Source organism: Pelmatolapia mariae, linkage group LG4 (genome assembly GCF_036321145.2).
Source record: "Pelmatolapia mariae isolate MD_Pm_ZW linkage group LG4, Pm_UMD_F_2, whole genome shotgun sequence".
NCBI lineage: Eukaryota > Metazoa > Chordata > Actinopteri > Cichliformes > Cichlidae > Pelmatolapia > Pelmatolapia mariae.
The window spans coordinates 30772090-30791675 of NC_086230.1; the positions used below are offsets into that span (position 1 = coordinate 30772090).

The 19586-nt window shown below is 41.2% G+C and overlaps 2 protein-coding genes across 3 annotated transcripts in view; one reads left to right on the forward strand and one right to left on the reverse strand.

The window, feature by feature from the left end:
- The window catches only part of ppfia3 (PTPRF interacting protein alpha 3), a 33390-nt gene extending 30136 nt beyond the window's left edge, over window positions 1-3254 (forward strand). For both annotated transcript variants that reach the window (XM_063472408.1, XM_063472409.1), the window contains exons 30-31: window positions 67-128; window positions 401-3254. In XM_063472408.1, the coding sequence (XP_063328478.1) occupies window positions 67-119 (53 nt within the window). In that variant the 3' untranslated portion in view covers window positions 120-128; window positions 401-3254. The remainder of the gene's footprint in view (window positions 1-66; window positions 129-400) is intronic.
- A 3893-nt stretch (window positions 3255-7147) lies between these two features.
- LOC134626786 (uncharacterized) lies at window positions 7148-14487 on the reverse strand. Its single transcript, XM_063472711.1, has 2 exons — window positions 14113-14487; window positions 7148-8630 (listed from the first exon to the last, which is right to left on the reverse strand). The coding sequence occupies exon 2, from the start codon at window positions 8609-8611 to the stop codon at window positions 7148-7150; it is 1464 nt and encodes a 487-aa protein (XP_063328781.1). The 5' UTR covers window positions 8612-8630; window positions 14113-14487.
- Between the last annotated feature and the right edge of the window lie 5099 nt (window positions 14488-19586).

Consider the following 19586-nt stretch of genomic DNA (forward strand, 5'->3'; position numbering starts at 1 on the left):
CAGTGCTGTTTAAAAGACTTTGCAGTTATAATAATAACCCCCTCTGTGTCTCGGTTTCCAACACAGCCAGCTCTGGTGCCCGGGGTGAATCTGCCTCAGTGAGGACGTACTCCTGTTGAGTGGCTGAGGTGAGAACCCTCCGACTTATTAATTAAACAGTCTGGTAGCGTTTCATTCGTGTGGGGTTTCATGACACAAACATTTCCTCTAAGCTTCAGAGATAGCTTGCACATGTGTCCAAACTCTCCCTTTTTTTTGAAGTCTTTGTTTTATGTATTTGTTTGTTGCAGTTTGGGATTTTTAAAGTGCTTGGTTTGGTTGGTGGTTGGGGGTTTGAACCGAGTTGAATTGAGGCCACAGAAGCAGTGACGTGGCAGTAATGTTGTTTCTCTCCCCCCAGGGCGCTGACAGGATTGTGACTAGAGGACCCTCTCGCTCATCCACAGAGAAAGAAGCAATGAATATAACCATTTAACTTTAAATAAATCTTTCAGTCTGACCATTCTGCAATAACAGAAGAAAAGAAATAAGGGGGAGATCAAGAATGTATGAATGTATTTTACGACCAGACTGCGAAGGTTGAAACGGATACGCTGTTTTCTCCCTCTGTCTCTCACTACCTGTCTCAGCTCTTCCTCTCTCAGTGCGAAGGGTGCGAAAAGGACAACACCGGTGTTGGTTAGAGTCGGTGCCGTTGCGCTGCGTAGGTCTCTCCTTTCTTCATTCCTGTCCACGTAAAGTTAGCAGAGTTGGCAATATCAGGGCTCATTTTCCTACCTACAGAAAAAATAACACTTGCTGCCATTTATTGTCTTACAGTTTGAAAACAAGTAAATGTGTCGCCTTACAACTTCTGCTCAACAACAGGTGTTTTATAACGAGGGCCGGGACAGAAAGTAACCTCACCGTAAAGTCTGGAGAGGACCGAGAGGGTGTTAAAACTGAGTGACGACTTGGAGGGGAAATGGCTAGGTGGACATAAACGTGTCATAAACTACACCGGTGTTCTCCTTTGTACTAAAGGGCTGGCTGGTGTCCAGTGTCAGCCATTGTGGCTCTTTGTTGGCTTCTATGGTCCTGTCAGGGGTGACTAAGTATCCCCTATTGGTTGCGGTGGTGTAGTAAAACCCGTCTGAATTCAGACCACCATTTAGCTCTGACCACATCAGAGGGACCCTCCTCACGGCTTGTCTATTGGGGCCTTGAAAGCCGATAAGCTGAGTAATCTCTTTTGAAGGGAGTCCATTATAGAGATCAAAGGCACAGAGTTGCATGGGACAGTGTGTAGCAAGGCCATAGAAGCATTGTGTTCATGATCTCATGATGTCAATGGCAGGAAGTCAATTAAGTTACCGCTGGTACCACTTTCTAAAAAAGATGTTAATAGGTTTTTATAAGTTTTGGCTTTATTGATGTTAAAAGGACACTCCAGTGATATTTGTTTTTTACTTTCAGTGGGGTACCGCTCAGACTGTGGAAACAGTTCCACAACAGCATTGTGGTTCTGGTAGGAGCCTTTTTAAAGTTTGGAAAAGAAGTGATACAATCTCTGCTTCGGTATGAGATTTACATTTTTAATATAATCTATAAGTGTGGAACAGAAGAAATGAGCAAATGCAATCTGGGCACTTACCGGTCGGTCTGCTAACTTAGCATTTTGGGGCAACAGCAAGTTTTTATGTAGCCTACAGATATCTGGGCCAAGACTGTTTATCTGCATGTAGGCAAACCTGCTCAAATGTGATTAACAATGTAACTCTGAATGCAAATGGAAACCAGAAAGCTTCTTGTAGCAAAAATCTGGTCTCTACTTACTTACGTACAGACATCTGCTTATAGAGACTGGTGTAGAATCATTTTATACCTAGACCTACAGTAGAGCCTCTGCTAGTGACAGCATGTCAGAATATAGATCTAATAAACATTAGCGTCTCGTCTGAACAGAGCTCTAACGTTCGATAGCTACACATTCCTCTGATTGGTGGATGTAGACAGGGGAAATAAAATAGTTCCTACATAAAACTCAACAAAGATTGTCGCGAGGAGATCGAGTGCTATCAATTTCAGCTATATTCAAGAGAAGCCACACATATCGACAGGCAATATCTCCAAAACTGAGCAACTCAAACCCAAACATTCTGGACGGTGGAAAGCTTGATTTTTAGGTAAACGGTTCCTCTAACCAAATATAATCTTTCTAGTGACTGTAAGACTGAATTAAAAAGGAAAGGAGGGTTATTCTAGAGGCGAATATGCACCAGAAAAATCAATTTTTCAGGAACTTGCACCAAAAAGTTCACCTTTCACTTAATAATTCAGTATCTCATTAGTGTCCTGTACATTGTTATAAATATTAATGTTTTACACGGAAATAATGCCATTTATTAAAACCTCTAAGCCATTTCGAAACTATGTCTATCTAGAAAGTGGTACCTAAGTTTAGAATATAAAGCCAGACTCCAACGCAAAATCCTCAGTCAGCGTCCACGGTGTCATTACGAGGTTTGTGGCTTGTAATCATCAGCTCAGGGTCTTGGGTAATCCTGATGATGGCAGAGGCAACAGAGAGACAAAACAGCAACTCAAAGGGAGGAAAGAAGAAGAAAAAAAGAAGGATGGACAGAAGCCGGTCATTTTATTGCACACAGAAGCCATAACCGAAATTTAGAGCGCTTTCTGGGGGGATGGGGGTGAGCTCAGAGAGAGGCCAGATGAGGTCGGGGCGAGCCCGAGGAAGCCCAGGAAACAAAACCTTTAGCCTCTGTGTTTACGATGCATGTCAAACAAATGACAATGACCTAAAAACATTTTTTTGGTAGTGAAGATGATATGAGGTGTCGTTAAAAAATATATATCTGTATGATAAACCTACAGGGGGTGGGAGCCTGGGGATCAATTTGTAAAATGTGTGTATTTTTTTCAGTTGTATTTTTTATTTTTTACAATAACTATTTATTTTCTTTAGGTATGTATTGGATAAATGTATGTACATGTTCTGTTCCTTCTTGACTTCATTTGAACTAGTTTTAAAAGTAAATATGAAACATTGAAAATGGTCATTCAAATACGTTACTGTATGTGTACATTTTGAGAACAAATTGTGCAATGATTTAAGAGATTTCCATGATTAAAGTGATAGTAATACAAATTGAAAAAAAAATCATCTGGAAAATAAAGAAAAATAATGATGATGATGATGATGAAAATGGTGATGTAAAAGAAAAAAATAAATAAAGCGATCCAGGTGGATCTGCTGATCATCGCAAAGTTTTCCTGATTTTCTTTTATTCAGTGACTTCTATAGATGTGGCACTACAGGTAAAAATTTTAAGATTTAAGAAGCTGTTTTGCTTCTTCTTTCAGAGTACAAGGAAAATACATATTTAGTTTGTTTCACTTTACTTTGTATATGATTGTATATTTTATTAGATATATCTTTTGCATACTTTGCAAACACCCAAGTACTAATAAGTATACCTATTAAAAGTTTTCAGAAAATTTGCCAAACAAACTAGCAAAATAATTTAAACCAGCTGGACTTAACTGGGAGGTTTCAAAATGATTTTTTTTTTTTTTTTTTTACCAACAAATGCAGTAAAACCTGAAGAATTTAAAGCTGGAATACATTTAAAGTACGTTCCCTCACTTTTTTGCTTGTACTCTCCACTTTAATAGCACGTGCATTCACCAAACTTTTCACCGGATTTCTGGTCGATAAAGTTTTTTAAGTTTTTTTTTTTTTTTCAAATATTCCTCAAAGTCTGATTGGACACTTTTAGTCCTTAAAATGTGATCAAATGAACTTTTTCTGACTGTCAACAGCATTTTCTGGTGTACACCCAATGGGTACTTTGTTAGGTATACTTATTCAACTGCTCAATAACACATATATCTAATTAGTCGATCACATGCTAGCAACTCCATGCATTCAGTCATGTAGACATGGTCAAGACAACTAGCTGAATTAAAAGCGTTCTCTCACCCCTATTCACTCAATATATATTCATACACCATGCATTTAATTATGGGTTATTATTCATCTCTGGTTTTCTTCCACAGCATGTCTTTTGTCTCCCTCCCCTCCCTGAGCTTGGTTCTTCTGGAGGTTTTTTCTGTTAAATGGAAGTTTTTCCTTCCCATTGTCGCCAAAGTACTTTCTCTTAGGTGTCGTCTGATTGTTGAGGTTTCTCTGTCATATTGCAGGGTCTTTATCTTACAGAATTCAGGCAACTGTTGTTGTGGTTTGGCGCTATATGAATAAAACTGAATGGAATTGAAATGGGGAGTATCGGAATGGGGAAGAAGGGTGACTCTACTGGTTTGAGTATTTCAGCAACTGCTGATCTATTTGGATTTTTCAAGAGAGAAAATTTTCAAGGGAGTGGGAGTTCTCTGTGTGAAAACACCTTGTTGACGTCAGAGGTCAGAGAACAATTGCGAGACTGCTTTGAGCTGATAGGAAGACAACAGTAAATCAAATAACCACTCATTACAATGAAAGTATGTGGAGAGGCATTTCTGAACACCCAACACGTCAAACAGATGACCTATAGCAGCAGAAGACCACACAGGGTGCCACTCTGTCAGCTCAGAATAGTAAACAGGCTCACCAAAACTGGACATCAGAGGACCAGAAAAACATTTGCAAGATCAAAATTTGGAGGCAACACTGTGAAAGAATGGATATATCCTACCTTGCATCATTGTTTCAGGCTGGAGGTTGGGCTCTAATGTTATGGGGGATATTTTCTTGGCAAGCTTTAGTCCACTAAGTACCAACTGAATGCCATTTAAACAGCACAGTCTGAGTATTATTACTGACCATGTCCATCCCTTTTGACCACAGTGTGCCCATGTTCTGGTGGCTGTTTCCAGCAGGAAAAAGCACCATGTCACAAAACTCAAAACATCATCTCAAACTGGCCACTTAAACATGATAAGCTCACTGTACTCAGATGGCCTCCGCAGCCTCCATATCTCTTCCAATAGAGCCCATTTGACATGTGGTAGAAGAAGAGTTTTGCATCATAGATGTGCAGCCAACAAATCTGCAGCAAGTGTGTGATGCTATCATATCAACACAGACCGAAATCTCCGGTGAATGTTTCCAGCATCGTGTTGAATCTATGCCACACAGAGTTCAGGTAATTCTGAAGTCAAGCCGGGATCCAACCCAGTACTAGCGAGATGTACCTAATAAAGTGACTGATGAGTGTACAACTGGCATTATCTGATGTTCAGATTTATTCTAGAAAAAAAATGCAAATTCAGGCATATTTCTATAGAAAATACCTCACCTGCATTATTACCATAAAATAGCAACAAAAAAAGGCTCCACCTCAATGTAAGTAACTTTTTGGTGATATCACTTTCTTTAAATTTTAACAATCGCTGCTGTTTTCAAAAGAAACATTTTACAACACATATCTCTAAAGGGCGTGCTCTCACTCTGAGCCAGGAATCTACCTCAGTAGCGCTTACATCCACCCAACATCACAGCTTTATATCTGTTTATATCTTAAAGGGCTTTTTAATAGAGGAGTTCATTAATGTGTCATTCCGAGCTTGATTTATAGAACGTCATATGTTATAAAACAAAAACAAAAACGTGGTGAGGCTGACGCTTTCCTGGCTGTTTACTGCATTATCTGAATGATGTAGTGATAACTAGATATTTAAAAAAAAAAAAAAAAAACCTCTTTAAAGACCTTTAAATGCAATGTGACAAGAAAATTAAACTTTATCCAGTATTTGGACTTCTATGAAAGCATGGATTATTCAATTTTTGGATAGAAAACACATGTTTATTATCTTTAAATAGTGCCAGTAAGTTTATTTGATTGGTTTGTGTTTTGTTGTTAGTGCTGACCCAAAAAGTAAATCCACTAATGTTTTTCGACACATTCTTCACCTTCATGGGGCATAAAAATTGACATTTTCTTGTCATATCTTCACAAATACATATGCAAATAAAAGCAGAAAAAATGGGAGATACAGTTTAGATGTTCTCAAGAAACATAAACGTTATCCAGGTGTAGATATCCTACTGTGTGTAGGGACTCGTGCATGTTGTGCACCTCAGCCTTGTTGGAGGTATGTAGTCTTGGCTTGCTCTTTTTCCTGAAGCAATTATTTTTAAATCAACTACATTTATCTGGATTTATAGACAACTGAACACAGAATAGCCACAATTTTTGCTTGTAATGGATGATTTTTAAAATTAGGACTTTACAACTTTTAAGCATGTTTGGCACGTTTCCTCTTACCAGCAGATTTCAGCAGCAAAAAATACAATAAAAAGCTAGTAATGAGAGCTGTATTTTGTATGTACATTAGTTAAGTTCAGAGCATACTGAGTACAAAGTTCCTTTATTACCATGTTTGGCAGGACAACTGAACAAACGCAAAGATGGTAAATCAGCTTGTTTAAGTGTCACATAATTTACAAACCACATGCTTTTACAATCATGAGCCACATGTGAGGCCCACATGCACAGATACATCCTGCCACAAAAAATCCTCTGCCTGGCTGAAATCACGCTAGCATGTGCCCGCGCTGTAGTCTTAGTTAAACCATAACTGTAACGTTTCATGGTAAAATATATGGTGAGAGTTTGGAGCAGTAAAATGGAACCTCAGTAGGGGGCGCTCCTTCCTCTTACAACCCGAGCGGACCAGAGGCTGGAATTATCATCAGACACTGGAGAGACCTACAAGCCCATGAAGGCTTCTTCTATAAATACACACAAATATACATAGCTTCATACACAAAGGTATACTGGTGTCATATTGTACACTTATATATATATAGGAATATATTAATATCAAAGACATACACATGCTTACATACTAATCAAAAATAACTTAGATTATGAAAGATAAATCATACAAAAACAGTACTTCTTAAAGTAAAATTTCTATAGGACAATTTTCCCTAAGATCTAGTGTTGAGGTCTTCTTGTTTTGTTTTTTTTAATGCAAAAGTCACTTAAAGTTGTAGTGGAAGGAAAAGAGATATCTGAAAAGGTCTGGATTTAAGAAGAGATAGCTTCCCTCATGTTCTAGGAAAGACCATGAGGAAGAGAAAGTGCACACAGAAGGATGTCAGAGCTGCTCTGCTCTGTGTCACTTCACTTTGTGCTGTCTCTTAAGCCCTCCCCCTCCCCCTTCTTGTCAAAACCTCCCTCCCGGTTGCCTGATTTGCTCTGGACAGCAGCACACAGACGCAGGACGAGTTGATTCGAATCCACCTCCATCCGATTCTGTTTCTATTATCTTTGGTGAGTGCTCGCACGTACGACTGCTTGACTCTACACTCACTGTTCCACTGTTTTTTATCCACTCCCAAGCAGCTGCCCCCAGCCACACCTATCCCTCGAGGTTTGAGAGATTTCGCTGATGCAACAGCACCCTTTGACTGGATCCCGTTGTTGGGATGGTGGCAGTTAGTTTCATAGAAGTACTGTTGTAGAGGTCCTCTCTGAGTCTGGATTTCCTGTAAGACACTGACATTCTCTCCTTTGAAGTCAGTGGCTTCTGTCTTGTTAACCCACACACTTATTGCCTCGCACACCGACTGTTCCCTTGACCTAATACCCTCCTTTGATCTGTCAGTCAAATGTGAGCGTTTATCCCTTTTAACAGGATGGACATCCTCGCGGGTTAATCTAGAAGAGTCTGCCCAAGACAAAGTCGTACTCCTGTCGAGTGCGCGGTCGCCGTGACCCTCGATGCGCTCGTCCATGTCCTCCTGCTCCTCCCCATCCCCGTCCTCCTCCAGCATGCCAGTCTCTAACATGAGCAAAAGAGGTGGGTCTTCCGGAGGTGATGGAGAGGATGAGAACAAGACCCGAGGATGAGCATCGAGAAACAACTCGTCTCCCTTTAAGATGTTATCCAGCCCTCCCAGACCCAGACCACCCTCCATTGTCAGACTCTCTTCAGGAAAACCTCTTCCAGTTCCCACGGTCCTCTGGCTCGCTGTCCCGATTTTTTGTGTATCTCTGAACTGATCTGAAGTTGTAGTCAGTTTTGGTCCTGTTTGACCCTTATGTGTTGTAGCAGGACTCACATGGTTTTCCAATGCAGAAACCTGCAATGGCCTATCAGTAGCGTCCCGAAGATTGTCTTTCTTGGAAAAGTCCACAAAGCCTGCGTATTCATACCTGCTGGTGCTGCCAGGTTTGTAATCCTTGGGAACAGAACTATCCTGGGAAACATCCTCGGCCCTGAGTGTAACTTGTTCTGTGGGAACATCTAAGCTGCTTCTGTCACTGCTGCCTGAGTTGCTGTTTGATTGGTGGGTTCCTCGACTCTCCACCTTGAATGTCTCTTCGCGTATAGGTTTTACATAATCCTTACGGCTCTGGAGGTTTTGTCTGTTGCTGTGTTGACTGAGCGCAGCAGTCATGTTGTAGTCCGTCTGCGAGGCACTTCCATTGAAGCTGTAGTCCGCGGGGGCAGCTGCGAGGCGAGCGGCTGGGTCATGCCGGTGCTCTCTGCGTTTGTCGAAGCCAGGCTCGGCGGTCGCAGTAGCAATCTTGGACACGGGGTTGTGAGGGAAGGGCAGGGCCGAGGCAATCACCATGGCAACCAGGGGAAGCCAGTGCATCACTCCCAAGACGTATCAGCTGGTGGTTAAAATAGAGCAGACACAAGAGGAGAGAGAGCCAACGTTACTTTATACAATGCAAATTGTGGCTTATACAGTTAAACCAAGCACCACAATTAAAGTGTAAATTGAGAGGTTTTACTGGTGGCCTACAGCTTTATGAGACTGGTGCTTTAACTGCTGAGGTATGGCTCTAAAATCTTGGCAGAACTCGTGGAAAAATAGGTACAGCGAGGTCGATCTTTGTTTCTGCAAGAGGAGTTCAGCTATGAATGGTGCACACTTTGAAGAGCTCACCTTCAAACGGAGACTCCGACAGACTGGCACGTATGTGTGTCAGAAACTTTACAGCCAAAGCTTTTAAAGGCATGATTTGTTTCTCTTCTGCTGTTGCTACTTTTCTTCAGAATTCAAGAATCTGGGACTTTCTTCTACATGTTGTAACTTACAATATACCTTCTTGTCAAAACACACACACATAATAAGAAAGCATACCAATACAGCTGAGATAAACCGCAAGTATTCTACCTGTTTACACCTGGGCTGTGGGTGAACTGGTGATGGAAATTTAATGACGGATACAGTACTGTATTCAGCTGCACTAGCCTGGAAGAGTTTCAATTATAGAGTGATCGCTATTGTAAACGTCCTGCCTGCCATAACCTGTATTATCTAAACTTTGTGCAGCTTGTAGTTACAAAAGGCTTTAGTCCTGCTTTTTGTGTGGCAAAAATAAGAAGCAGAAATTCTTCTGTATAACTCCTTTAGGTCATATACACAATATTATGTTATAAAAAGTACATACTAAGCATTTCATAAAACGCATAGTTAACTGTTGACTATTTAGTTCACTATTATTGTTTTTGCCCATTTTACTTGGTCACAGAATCTTAGAAGGTTAATAGGTTTGATATATGTAGACTGACAAAACGAATCATAATACAATACTTGCTGCATTACATGACTATTATTTAGGCTAGGGTACCATGTTGGTGTAACTGAACTGTGGTGTCAGTGGGAGTAGCACCGTATCAACACTATCCAATTTGTTAGCTCTGTCATTTCCTTCTCCCCTTGTCTGTAACACACACACATTGCAGACATGTAAATATCCTATTATGACAGGCCTGATCCCTTCATTACGCTGATAAATTTTCAATTCACTCATGACCTGAATCATATTTGGACATTACAGTTTTCACAATTATGGTATGGGACCTGAGATACAGTTAAACACCAGTTAAACTCCTGGTTTCAATAGTTTGTCTGACCACTAATTTGAAGGCAAAAATCTTTATTGCCAACCTATCAGATGTGCACAGTTTAGTTTCCCATCTAAAAAAATTATGAGCAAATTTCCTGAAAATCAAAACTAACTGTTAGTATAAATTTCATTCAATAAAACAAATAAATATAGTCAACCAGACCGCACACTCCCTCGTGTAAGCCAAATGTAAACAATTCCTGACACGCAAAAGACGTTTAGGGTGAATTGCTTCATCAACTCTGACATTATCTGAATGAAATAAAAAGTTATGACTTGGGCAGAGATGACTCACATGTGACTCAATGTGAGGTTGCCCTCTGACTAACAGTAAAAATATTCCAGTCACCAATCTATACCGCAGGTCCAGCGAGACGGGATTCAAGCAATACTCACGAGCCTACACGGGGGAGGTAAGTGAGGATTTAGTTATTTGTTTAAAAGCAGGGAAAAGGTCAATTGGAAAGAGTTAAAACAGGTGGAATGATGGGAATGTCAGTGATGTAACTTTGCTGGCGAGGCTCCTTCGTGGCAAAGGATGCAGACTTCTAAAAAACCACAGCAGCATAAAATACGTGTCAAAAACTGAATGTTATGACTTCGTTTGTTTGCTGATATTATAATTGTGTTTGTCTTAACGGGTGTGTAAGAGCGACTGAGTGGGTGGATCACCGGTGGCTATCAGTGAGTGTGTGAATGAGTGAATGAGTGGTGACAAAACTAAATCCTTCCTGTGACAGGACCTGTAACTCGACAGAGCCACACCCGGGACACAATGCTGCCGGTGAGAAGCAGCAAGGTTTGGTTGAGACATCATTCATGCTGTCACCCAAGGTGCTGTCGCTCAAAGTGCCTGCTGACGCAAAATCACACCTCAGCGTGTAGAGCTACATGTTTGCTTAGTTTACTGATCAGTGTACCAGGCCTGCCAAATGTTTTGTGTTATGGAAACCAATTAAAGTGATACATCTGACCGTTAACACGAAGGGGAAGTAAAGGATCAAATATCCCAGACAGCTGTGGAATATGTGATCAGTTGGAGTTACAGGTTTCCTAAAGGCCTTTGTGGAGCACTCAGACATCACACCGAGGGCAGGCAGGCCGACCGTCTAAGTGGTTTCTTTGTAAAACAGCAGCAGCAGGAGCCGCACTTCATCACCATGCTCCATTTGCCACAATGACATGCATCATTTGCTCTCCCTGCAAGGCTAGACACAAAGTTCTTCCACCCTCTGGGCCAAACTCAAGCCCTCGCAACCTACACCCCCTCTCCACAAATGAGTATGCACAAATACCCCAGGCTGTCTAATTCAAAAACCTCACCTAGTAAGTAAAACCCTACTCGAGGCTGCACTCTTATGTTAATCCTAATCACTGTAGCCTGAAAGTCTTCAAAATGAGCAGCACAGGAAGAATACCACAGGATATACAGTCTAAACAAACAGATGGAACCACCTCATCGAGCAAAAATCCATGAATAAACAGACTAAACTATGAGGACACTAACGGATAGACCTCCAAGAACTCCATTTCTTAGCACTGATTAATATAAGTCCTTGATAGCTCACATACTGACTTTTTTTCTCTGCAATCACATTGGCTGTGCATTTATTTAAGCTTCAGAAAAGCAGTCAAAACAAGGCGGAAGATACAACTTGTTCCCAACCTCTGCAATACAACATTCCCAGCAGATATGAGCATACCTCAGGGAGCATTTTTAAGTGACAGGTTGAAACTGTCCTATTTCACTGTTTTTAACCACTCTTAAAATGCAATGTTTCTCCTCGCTCTGACAGTTCGGTATTTTACTTTATATCTCTTTCTATGTATTTATTTTTTTAACTCATTTTTATCAGATTAATGTGCTGCTTTTTCTGGTTCTTACATTATACAGCGCTTTTAGCTGAACACAGATTTCACAGGCTGTTACTAAGGGTCTTTTTTATGGACACTTTTAAATACACATAATTGACATTTATTATTTTGTAAAGACATTTAAGAAGCTGATGAAGTTTTCCTGAATCACTTGAAAAATTACAGTACAGTAGACACTAACTTCCTGTTAATGGATGATAAATTGTCGTACATTTTTCTGTATTATCAAGCCACTTTAAGTTAGCGTGAAACACATGCATCAATCCACATTCTTTACATGCCGTCACTCAAAACTCTTGCTGAACATTAACAACAGAAAAACTTTAAACACAGAATATAAACATCAACGTTTTTCTGAGTAAATCTGACACCTGGAAAATTGTTCAGACTCCTGCCAGTGTTAAAGGGAAGAAGGAATCAGGGGTAATTATGGTACAGTGTGCCTCTGGCTCTCTCTTGAGACCCACCCCAGGAAACACATGCCATAAAGCAGATCCACACCTGGCAATGGCTACTGTGCTATTTAGCCTGTTTACAAGTTCCACATGTGCGGCTAATGTCAGGCACATCCATCTGACAGCGGGAAAATGCATTCAGTGTTAGGACTGCATTCTCTCCTGAACTAATCCTGCCTCTTTGAAGTTCTGTAACTCCCCCTCGATGGGGGTGGAAGATCTCTGAGGGAAGCTTCCCCCTGAAAACAGTTTACACGTCAGATTGCATCTTTCACCAGATTTTAATCACAGGTTGGGTCTGACTAAACGGTCTCAAAAGCATCCATTAGAAACACTGACAGCAGGAGTGGCTGTGACACTATGTGATGGAAAAAGCATGCAGGTAAATGTTTGTCCTCCCTCTGCTTCGTCCACTCTTTCGAGGTTAAAAATAAAAGCCTTTACACCCATTTACAGTGCCTTGCGGTCCCGCTCTGCAAACAGCCCATTAATTCCAGCTCTGTGATTGTTTCGTACCATGCTCAGCCTGCAGGATCGAGCCCCCTCCTCTCTAACCTTGGCTCTGTCAGTGACACCTCTCTCAAATGACTTGTAGATCTCTCTGGTTCACACTGGGAAACACTTCTAATGAGGTGCAAGCAAGCCATGCGTTTTCTTCTGTTTAAAAGTGTAAAAAAACCTTAAAATCTGTAATGAAATAATTTATATTACACTCAAACTTGCACTTTCACCTGCAAAAACCACCCACGGAGCCTATTCAGCCCCTTATCTGTTGACAGCGCGGAGTTAAGAGATCAGCTGCAGGTATGTTAAAATGGCAACTTGTGTGATCTACCAGCAGGTTTGTGTTGTGACTCGGTAGCATTCACCTCACCTGAGTGACTGCCAAGGAAAACAACATGTGAAAAACCCTACAAGTGTCGGGCTGCCAAGGAAAACACGTAGAGCGTCTTGATCTTCTCAATCAAGTGAGAAATGCTGAGCTTCAAAAAAGAAAGCATGAATCAAATAAAAAAAATTAAACTATAATGATCAATTCGTGCCTGTTTATACATGAATGTAATTAAAAAGAGAACTCGGAGAAATAAATAAATATAAAATTATTAAACTTATTGTAGCCTGACTTAAATAACTTTCTGGTTGTTATCCTCAAAGTGATAGGACCTCACCAGTGCCTTTGAACCAGGGCACTGATAAGCTTCCATCTTCCAATCTAACTTAGCAAGTCTACTTACTAAAGTACGTTACTAAATAAGTATTAATAGAAACTTTCTGATTCTACTCCACTATAATTTGTATGCAAAATAATGTGCTTTATACTCCATAACAAAAATTTTAAAGCTTACATTTTTTGTTATATATTCCAAAATATAATCATATTAATAAATATTAACTATTATAGCTATATAGATTCAGTTATGATGCATGATCTAATATAATGTATTGTATAATGCATATATTTTGATTCTGCATAATTCTGCACGTTCTTTTACTGTAAGTACCTTCAGCATATGTTGAACCTACAAGTTTATTTTTACTAATATTTAAGCAGGGTTATGACTTTTTAACTTGTTTCTTCACTTTGCAAAAAGGTTATTCACATTCACACTCTCGTCTACTACATCTGTATGGGGGCACTTGAGCTTGGAAATCCGTGTTTTCTGCACCAGTTTTCTACTTTGTATTTATTTCTCATTAAATATTATATTATAATATGTTTTCCAGCGGGGCCCCACTGCCTTGGTCCCCACTATGCCACTCAATTTACAAAATCATGGAGCCGCCCCTGTATCTCTAACTGACTGATTGCATAAATAAATGAAGAAACGTGTCTGTATTTCGATTGAGCTGCGCTGCAGAATATTTAAACATTATTTTGAGTGTACGTGTGTGATTTAAAGGCATACCGTTTAGGTGAGATCCGGACCCCGCGTCCTTCCAGCTGACACCACATTGATTATAGTCCTGTCGCTGTTGCTCAACTGGTTTAAAAAATAAACCCCAAATCACTTTTACACGCTAACCACAAACGCTATTCACAAACATGTCTTTCTCCTTTTTTTAATAGTCCGTGACATCGCACGAGTGCCCCAAAATCCAATGAGGGGAGAGAAAAAAAAGGAAAGGAAAGTAGTTACACACCACAAAACTCTCCTGTCCCGGGAGCGCTTCCACTCAAGAGAAATACTGTATGCAATAAACCCACAAAACTATTACAAATGTTGACCCGCCTGAAAATGTGGATATTCCATAACTTGTTACTGCTCCAAGGAGCCCCAGAGAAAAATTATGTCAGTTCAAATAAGTGAGCGACGAAGTGGAGCGCTGAAGAAGCTACCCAAACGTTTTAAGAACTCCGAACTCCGCCTGAAACGCGTTCAACAAAGCTAGCATTAGCTACAATTTAAACTTCCGGTTAACATTTTCAAAATAAAACATCAATTGAGGAATTTGAATTTCCATCGAACGCTGACGGAAAGACTGGGCTTTTATTTTAAAGAAGCACGCAGTCTCTTCAGATTGGCCCTGTTATTGGCTTACTGCTAGCTCGACTCAGTTGAGATTACTGAGTTTCTTGGTGGAAGCGCAAAGACTGGGCGAACTTTTTTCCCCCCTCAGGATCCTTAGTAGAATATGGATAAGAGTTCTGGAGCATTCAGCGACTAACATCTGTGAAAGCAGATGTATGAAACAACCGCTCCTAAACAGACACCTAAAAGAGAACACAATAATTAGCCCAAAAACAAAGTCACATATCTTTGCTAGCTTGGAATTAACAAGCGTGGCCATGAGATGATCTTAACCGTCACCCCTCCTGTTTTTGATCTCCGCCTCACACTTCACAGGAAAACAGCCTATACGGGCGCAGATCCAAGTTCGGTGAGTTCATTATGGGGCATCAACTGTAAATTATTACAAACCAGCCGTAGCTGCACGGTTGTCGTTTGCAAGTGTGTGCAACATAACCCCGTTTGGCACAATCAAACCTGGAGATGTAACTCTGTGTTTTAATGCCAAATCCAAGTCTGCTCTCAGATTGCTTCCTCTTTGCTTGTGCCAGATTTTTAGGCATGTTTGCAAGACACGTAGAGATGTGAGTGCTTACAGGTTAATTTCGATGTTGGCATGCACATCAAATCCTAGGAAAGAGTAAATAGGCCTAAATTACAACAGGAAGATACTGTATACTCTGACAAGATGATTAAAAAAATACTGTGCACTGAGGCTATAATTCATCATGTTCGTGTTTAGATTGTTGGGCCTCCTTATCTGAGGACTTTAGGTGGTGATTAGTATGGGGACCCTTGAATTACTCTGGCAAACTAGCCTTGTGTCTAGGAAGGCCATGGCTTCTGTGTCTGAAAGGTTTAAGGCACCGAAGTGACTTAAACCTGGCTTCAATTTTTCATGGGAAACGTATGAGGTGCAAAAAGGTTATCTATTTTTTGCAGTCACGTGACCTCTAACCAGATTTTGGAGGTGTGACATTGTATGGGGAAGGAATAAGGTCTCCGTGGATCACAACATGGAACCCACTAGGCAAAAATGTACTCCCCAACCAGTTTGTGCAGTTGCATTTGCAATAAGGTATTCACCAACTGAAGCTGGTTACAAAGAGGGTGCTGCACCGAAATCCTTCTTGTTGTTGCTAGCAAATTGATGCAGCTTTGAAGCAGTACATCATCAATTTCCATTTTTTTCAAGTTTTACTGCCATTCAGCTAATAGTTAGCGAGTGTTTGCAGAGAAGATGGTGCGTTCCATGCAAACTTCGGGCGATTGAGACAATCTGCTAGTGACCAAAGCAGTTACAATGAGGTTTCTGGTGTAATCCACTTCACCTAGTGATGTTCAGAAGCCCCAAGAGTCTGGAAATATATATTTTTCCCTTACCAATAGTGGTTGTATCACATCCAAGCAATGTGTGCATGATGTCATATGTTCCAAATTCCTGATAGTCTTAAGGGCTCCATCATTAGTTCCAGGTAATACTAAAGCTGTTTTTGTGAATTATAGTCATTATTAGAAGGGTCGATAATCCAGGATATTGGCATTAGCTAATGACCTGTCAATCACAAATTATCAGCCAATGAGCATGCAGTGTACTACTACTACTTTTACAGTCAGTCCATCACTTGCTTTTCAAGTCTTGTTTCAAAACACCAGCACCGGGACTGCCAAATCACTCAGCTTGAGCCTTCATAACAAGAATTCAGTGACGATTGCATGACATCACAGTCACAGGCATCACACTTTTTTACACTTTTTTTCTGGAGGTTGAAGTGAAATATGGAGCTGCCTTCCAGCTGCACAACATAGAGACTAAAACCATTAATGCACACATAGTGGACAAATCCATGTGCCACAACCCATTAAAAACGTTGCTGCATTTCCTGCATGTGCTTCACTTCTTCAGGACATCAAATAAATTGATCAGTTGTGTGTAACTGCTTGCATCTTGTCTATATTTCTTGTTTGTTTTCCCTCCTCTTATTACCATGCACGAAAGGAGAAATAATTCTAATGCTGTTAAAACCAATTTTCATTTAAATTTCATCAGTTTAGCTGTATCTTTGTGAAGGTTGCATCAAAGCCCCCCCCCCAAAATCTTTCAAATTCTTTTCCCTTATCCCCACTTGTTTGCACGAATGAAAAAGAACAAGCAGCTAATCTCCATTTATTTGATAAGAAATGTTACACTGGCTGAAAACAAGTTTTTTGCAGGATCTTTTTCTGTATGGTTGCAGGTTTTCAACAGTGATACCTTTATTACTAACCGTAAAGTGTATTTGAAAGATACTTGCTTAGAAATAGTGAAAATATTTATTGACGCTACAGGCAAAGTAGCAGGTGTCTGTTTTTTGGAGCGCATCCAAAGGATGTAATTTATATTTCAATGTGACGTAGTTTTGGCATACTCTATATTAATTTGCATATTTCTCATTAAGTGTGTTATTATGTGTTATTTGATGCAGATCTAGTTCATGTTTTCACATGGTTTTGACTTCCATTCAGTCGTGCAGATATTTGCTGCTTTGATTTTCACTAATGCTGCAATGCAGGCAGTTTGGATGTACTGTTACAGCTGGAAAGATGAAAATACGAGTTGTTGACTAGCCACTCTGTCCGCTCACAGGTCTTCGGGGGAAAGTCGGCCAAGGCCCGTAGGAGTCACAATGGAGGTCTATAGAGGACGCACAGGCTGACAGACAGTTCAGCGGGTCCTCGGCGCAGATAAGTCACCCCTATACAGACCAGACGAGAGTTCATTGCTATTGACCTGCGAGAACAGCGCGTCCACTGAGCCTCCCCACCTTGAATGGCCTTGTTGAAAAGGAGAGCCATAAATTGGCGGATGAGCAGTGAGAGGAATGGGGGGGGGGGGTCTACTCTGCCTCCCCTCTTCATCCCACCTCCCACTCTCTCTTGCTCTCCCACATGTTATCTCTTTCTTTCCTTTACCAAGTAGTGGTTTCCATCTCACCAAACCCCTTTCCCCCTGAATGTTTAAAAAGATGAAAGGATAAGGAAAAGAATGGAGACAAAAGAGCGCAGGCTTGTGTTACAACCCTGCCCCTGAGAGACTGCTCATGAAAGAGTTCGGGGATGGGAGAGATAGGGACCTGGAGAGGAGACACAGAAAGAGAAGGGGGGGATCGTGAAAAGAGGGTTTTCAGGCCGCTAAAACGGGTCACTCTTGTATAGAGAGGCAGACTAAAGTGCAGTCTTCACTCTGAGTCGGAGACATTTAACACTGTCAGGACCATCAGATGGAAGGCGGCGTTGATATACTTGTACTCACTGAGTGATTGCACAAGCGCACATGACTTCACGCGCACACGCTTTGTTTGTCTTATCCACATCCAGCGTACAGTAGAAGCAGAGAATCTTCTGAGAATTTTCGGGATCGTCTTTGCCAATCAAACACAAACACTTGCGCGCACATACATACACACTCCCTGGTGTCTCCTTTGCGGCATTCCTACCCCTTAGCATTTACTGTCAGTCGCTCGAAATCCGTTCAACCCTCCCACCATTCTCTCTATCTCCTTCCCTGTCTGAACTTGCCCTGCGTGCACTTAGATATTTCCACCTCGGGGTGCATCAATGAGAGTTTGAGTGGTTGAGAGAAACAGAGCAAGAGAAAGTTGTTAGCTCGGTGTGGATGGGAATCACCTTCAGACAAAGGCGATGACTGAAAAGGCAGGGATGCATTTTTCTCGGGATTTCGCGTGCATATTTAAGACATGGAAATGTAACTGTGACCGTTTCACAACCGAGGAGACCCAGAGGTTTATCTCAGGCATTCATTCACAGAACAAGTTTTGCTTCATACTACCACTCTAACACGTCACATTAAAAGCTTTCCTTAATCCTTAAGTCATCAAAACCCTTTAAAGTTAAGCTGCACTATTTAGCAGGCAAATTCAATGCTGTACAGTGGTTTTCTGTTTTCAGCAAACAACATTATCATGACTGAAACAGGTTTCCGGTCTTTTATTAAAGCCCCGTAAAAAACAAAAAACAAACAGATTTCTTTTATAGCACAGCGCTGCCTTGTACAGAGTCTCTCCCTTCAGAGGAGCAATTGAATTTGATCCACCTTTTGGATCCCAACATTTCAACTGGTTCTCATTTTGAAGTTTCCAGATGTCACTCTTACTCCCATCGGCCCTTGTGATGAATCTTTCCCACAGGCAGCGCCATCAGGCATCAGCTTGTTGCTTCTGCACTGGACATCCTCCTGCATTTGAAACTCGGATCCGAGCGAAATTGGAAGGTAGCTATTATAGCAATTATTGCAAATCGCTGAGCCGAGCTGTCAGGGCGAGGCTCTCAGTCTGTCTGTCCACAACAGAGCCACCAAGTCAGGCCTCAATTACACATCCTCAGCCTCCCCAAGGTACCTGGTGTCAGTCCTCCATCATCTCCTCTTCCATCCTCACTCACTTTGAACCTTATTTTAGTGTCTTCACCTTATTTCCTGACATTTTCAATCCTTTTCCGTGTTTCTTCCATCACTCGCCTCCCACCCGCCGCATTCCACCTCCTGCTCACCCCTAAAAAAACCCTCTCTAATGAAAACTGCACTGCCATTGCTACCACACACGTACACACTGAGGTATAGCTGCATGTGTTTCCAATTTCAGGCGTAATGCTCCGTTCTCCGCAATCTGACCCAATTAGCCAGAGCCTCCTGGAAATGCCCCAGTCGCCAGACACGGTGGCAAAGAGGTAAAGGTCAAAGGTGAGGTCATTCATGGGGGAGTTAGAATTGATGAATGCATCACCTCCTGCCTGCCTGTCTGTCTTTGACATCCCTGTGTGCGCCACTTCAGCTGCTGTCCAGTTTCCCCATGAACATATTTAGCACAGGTGGA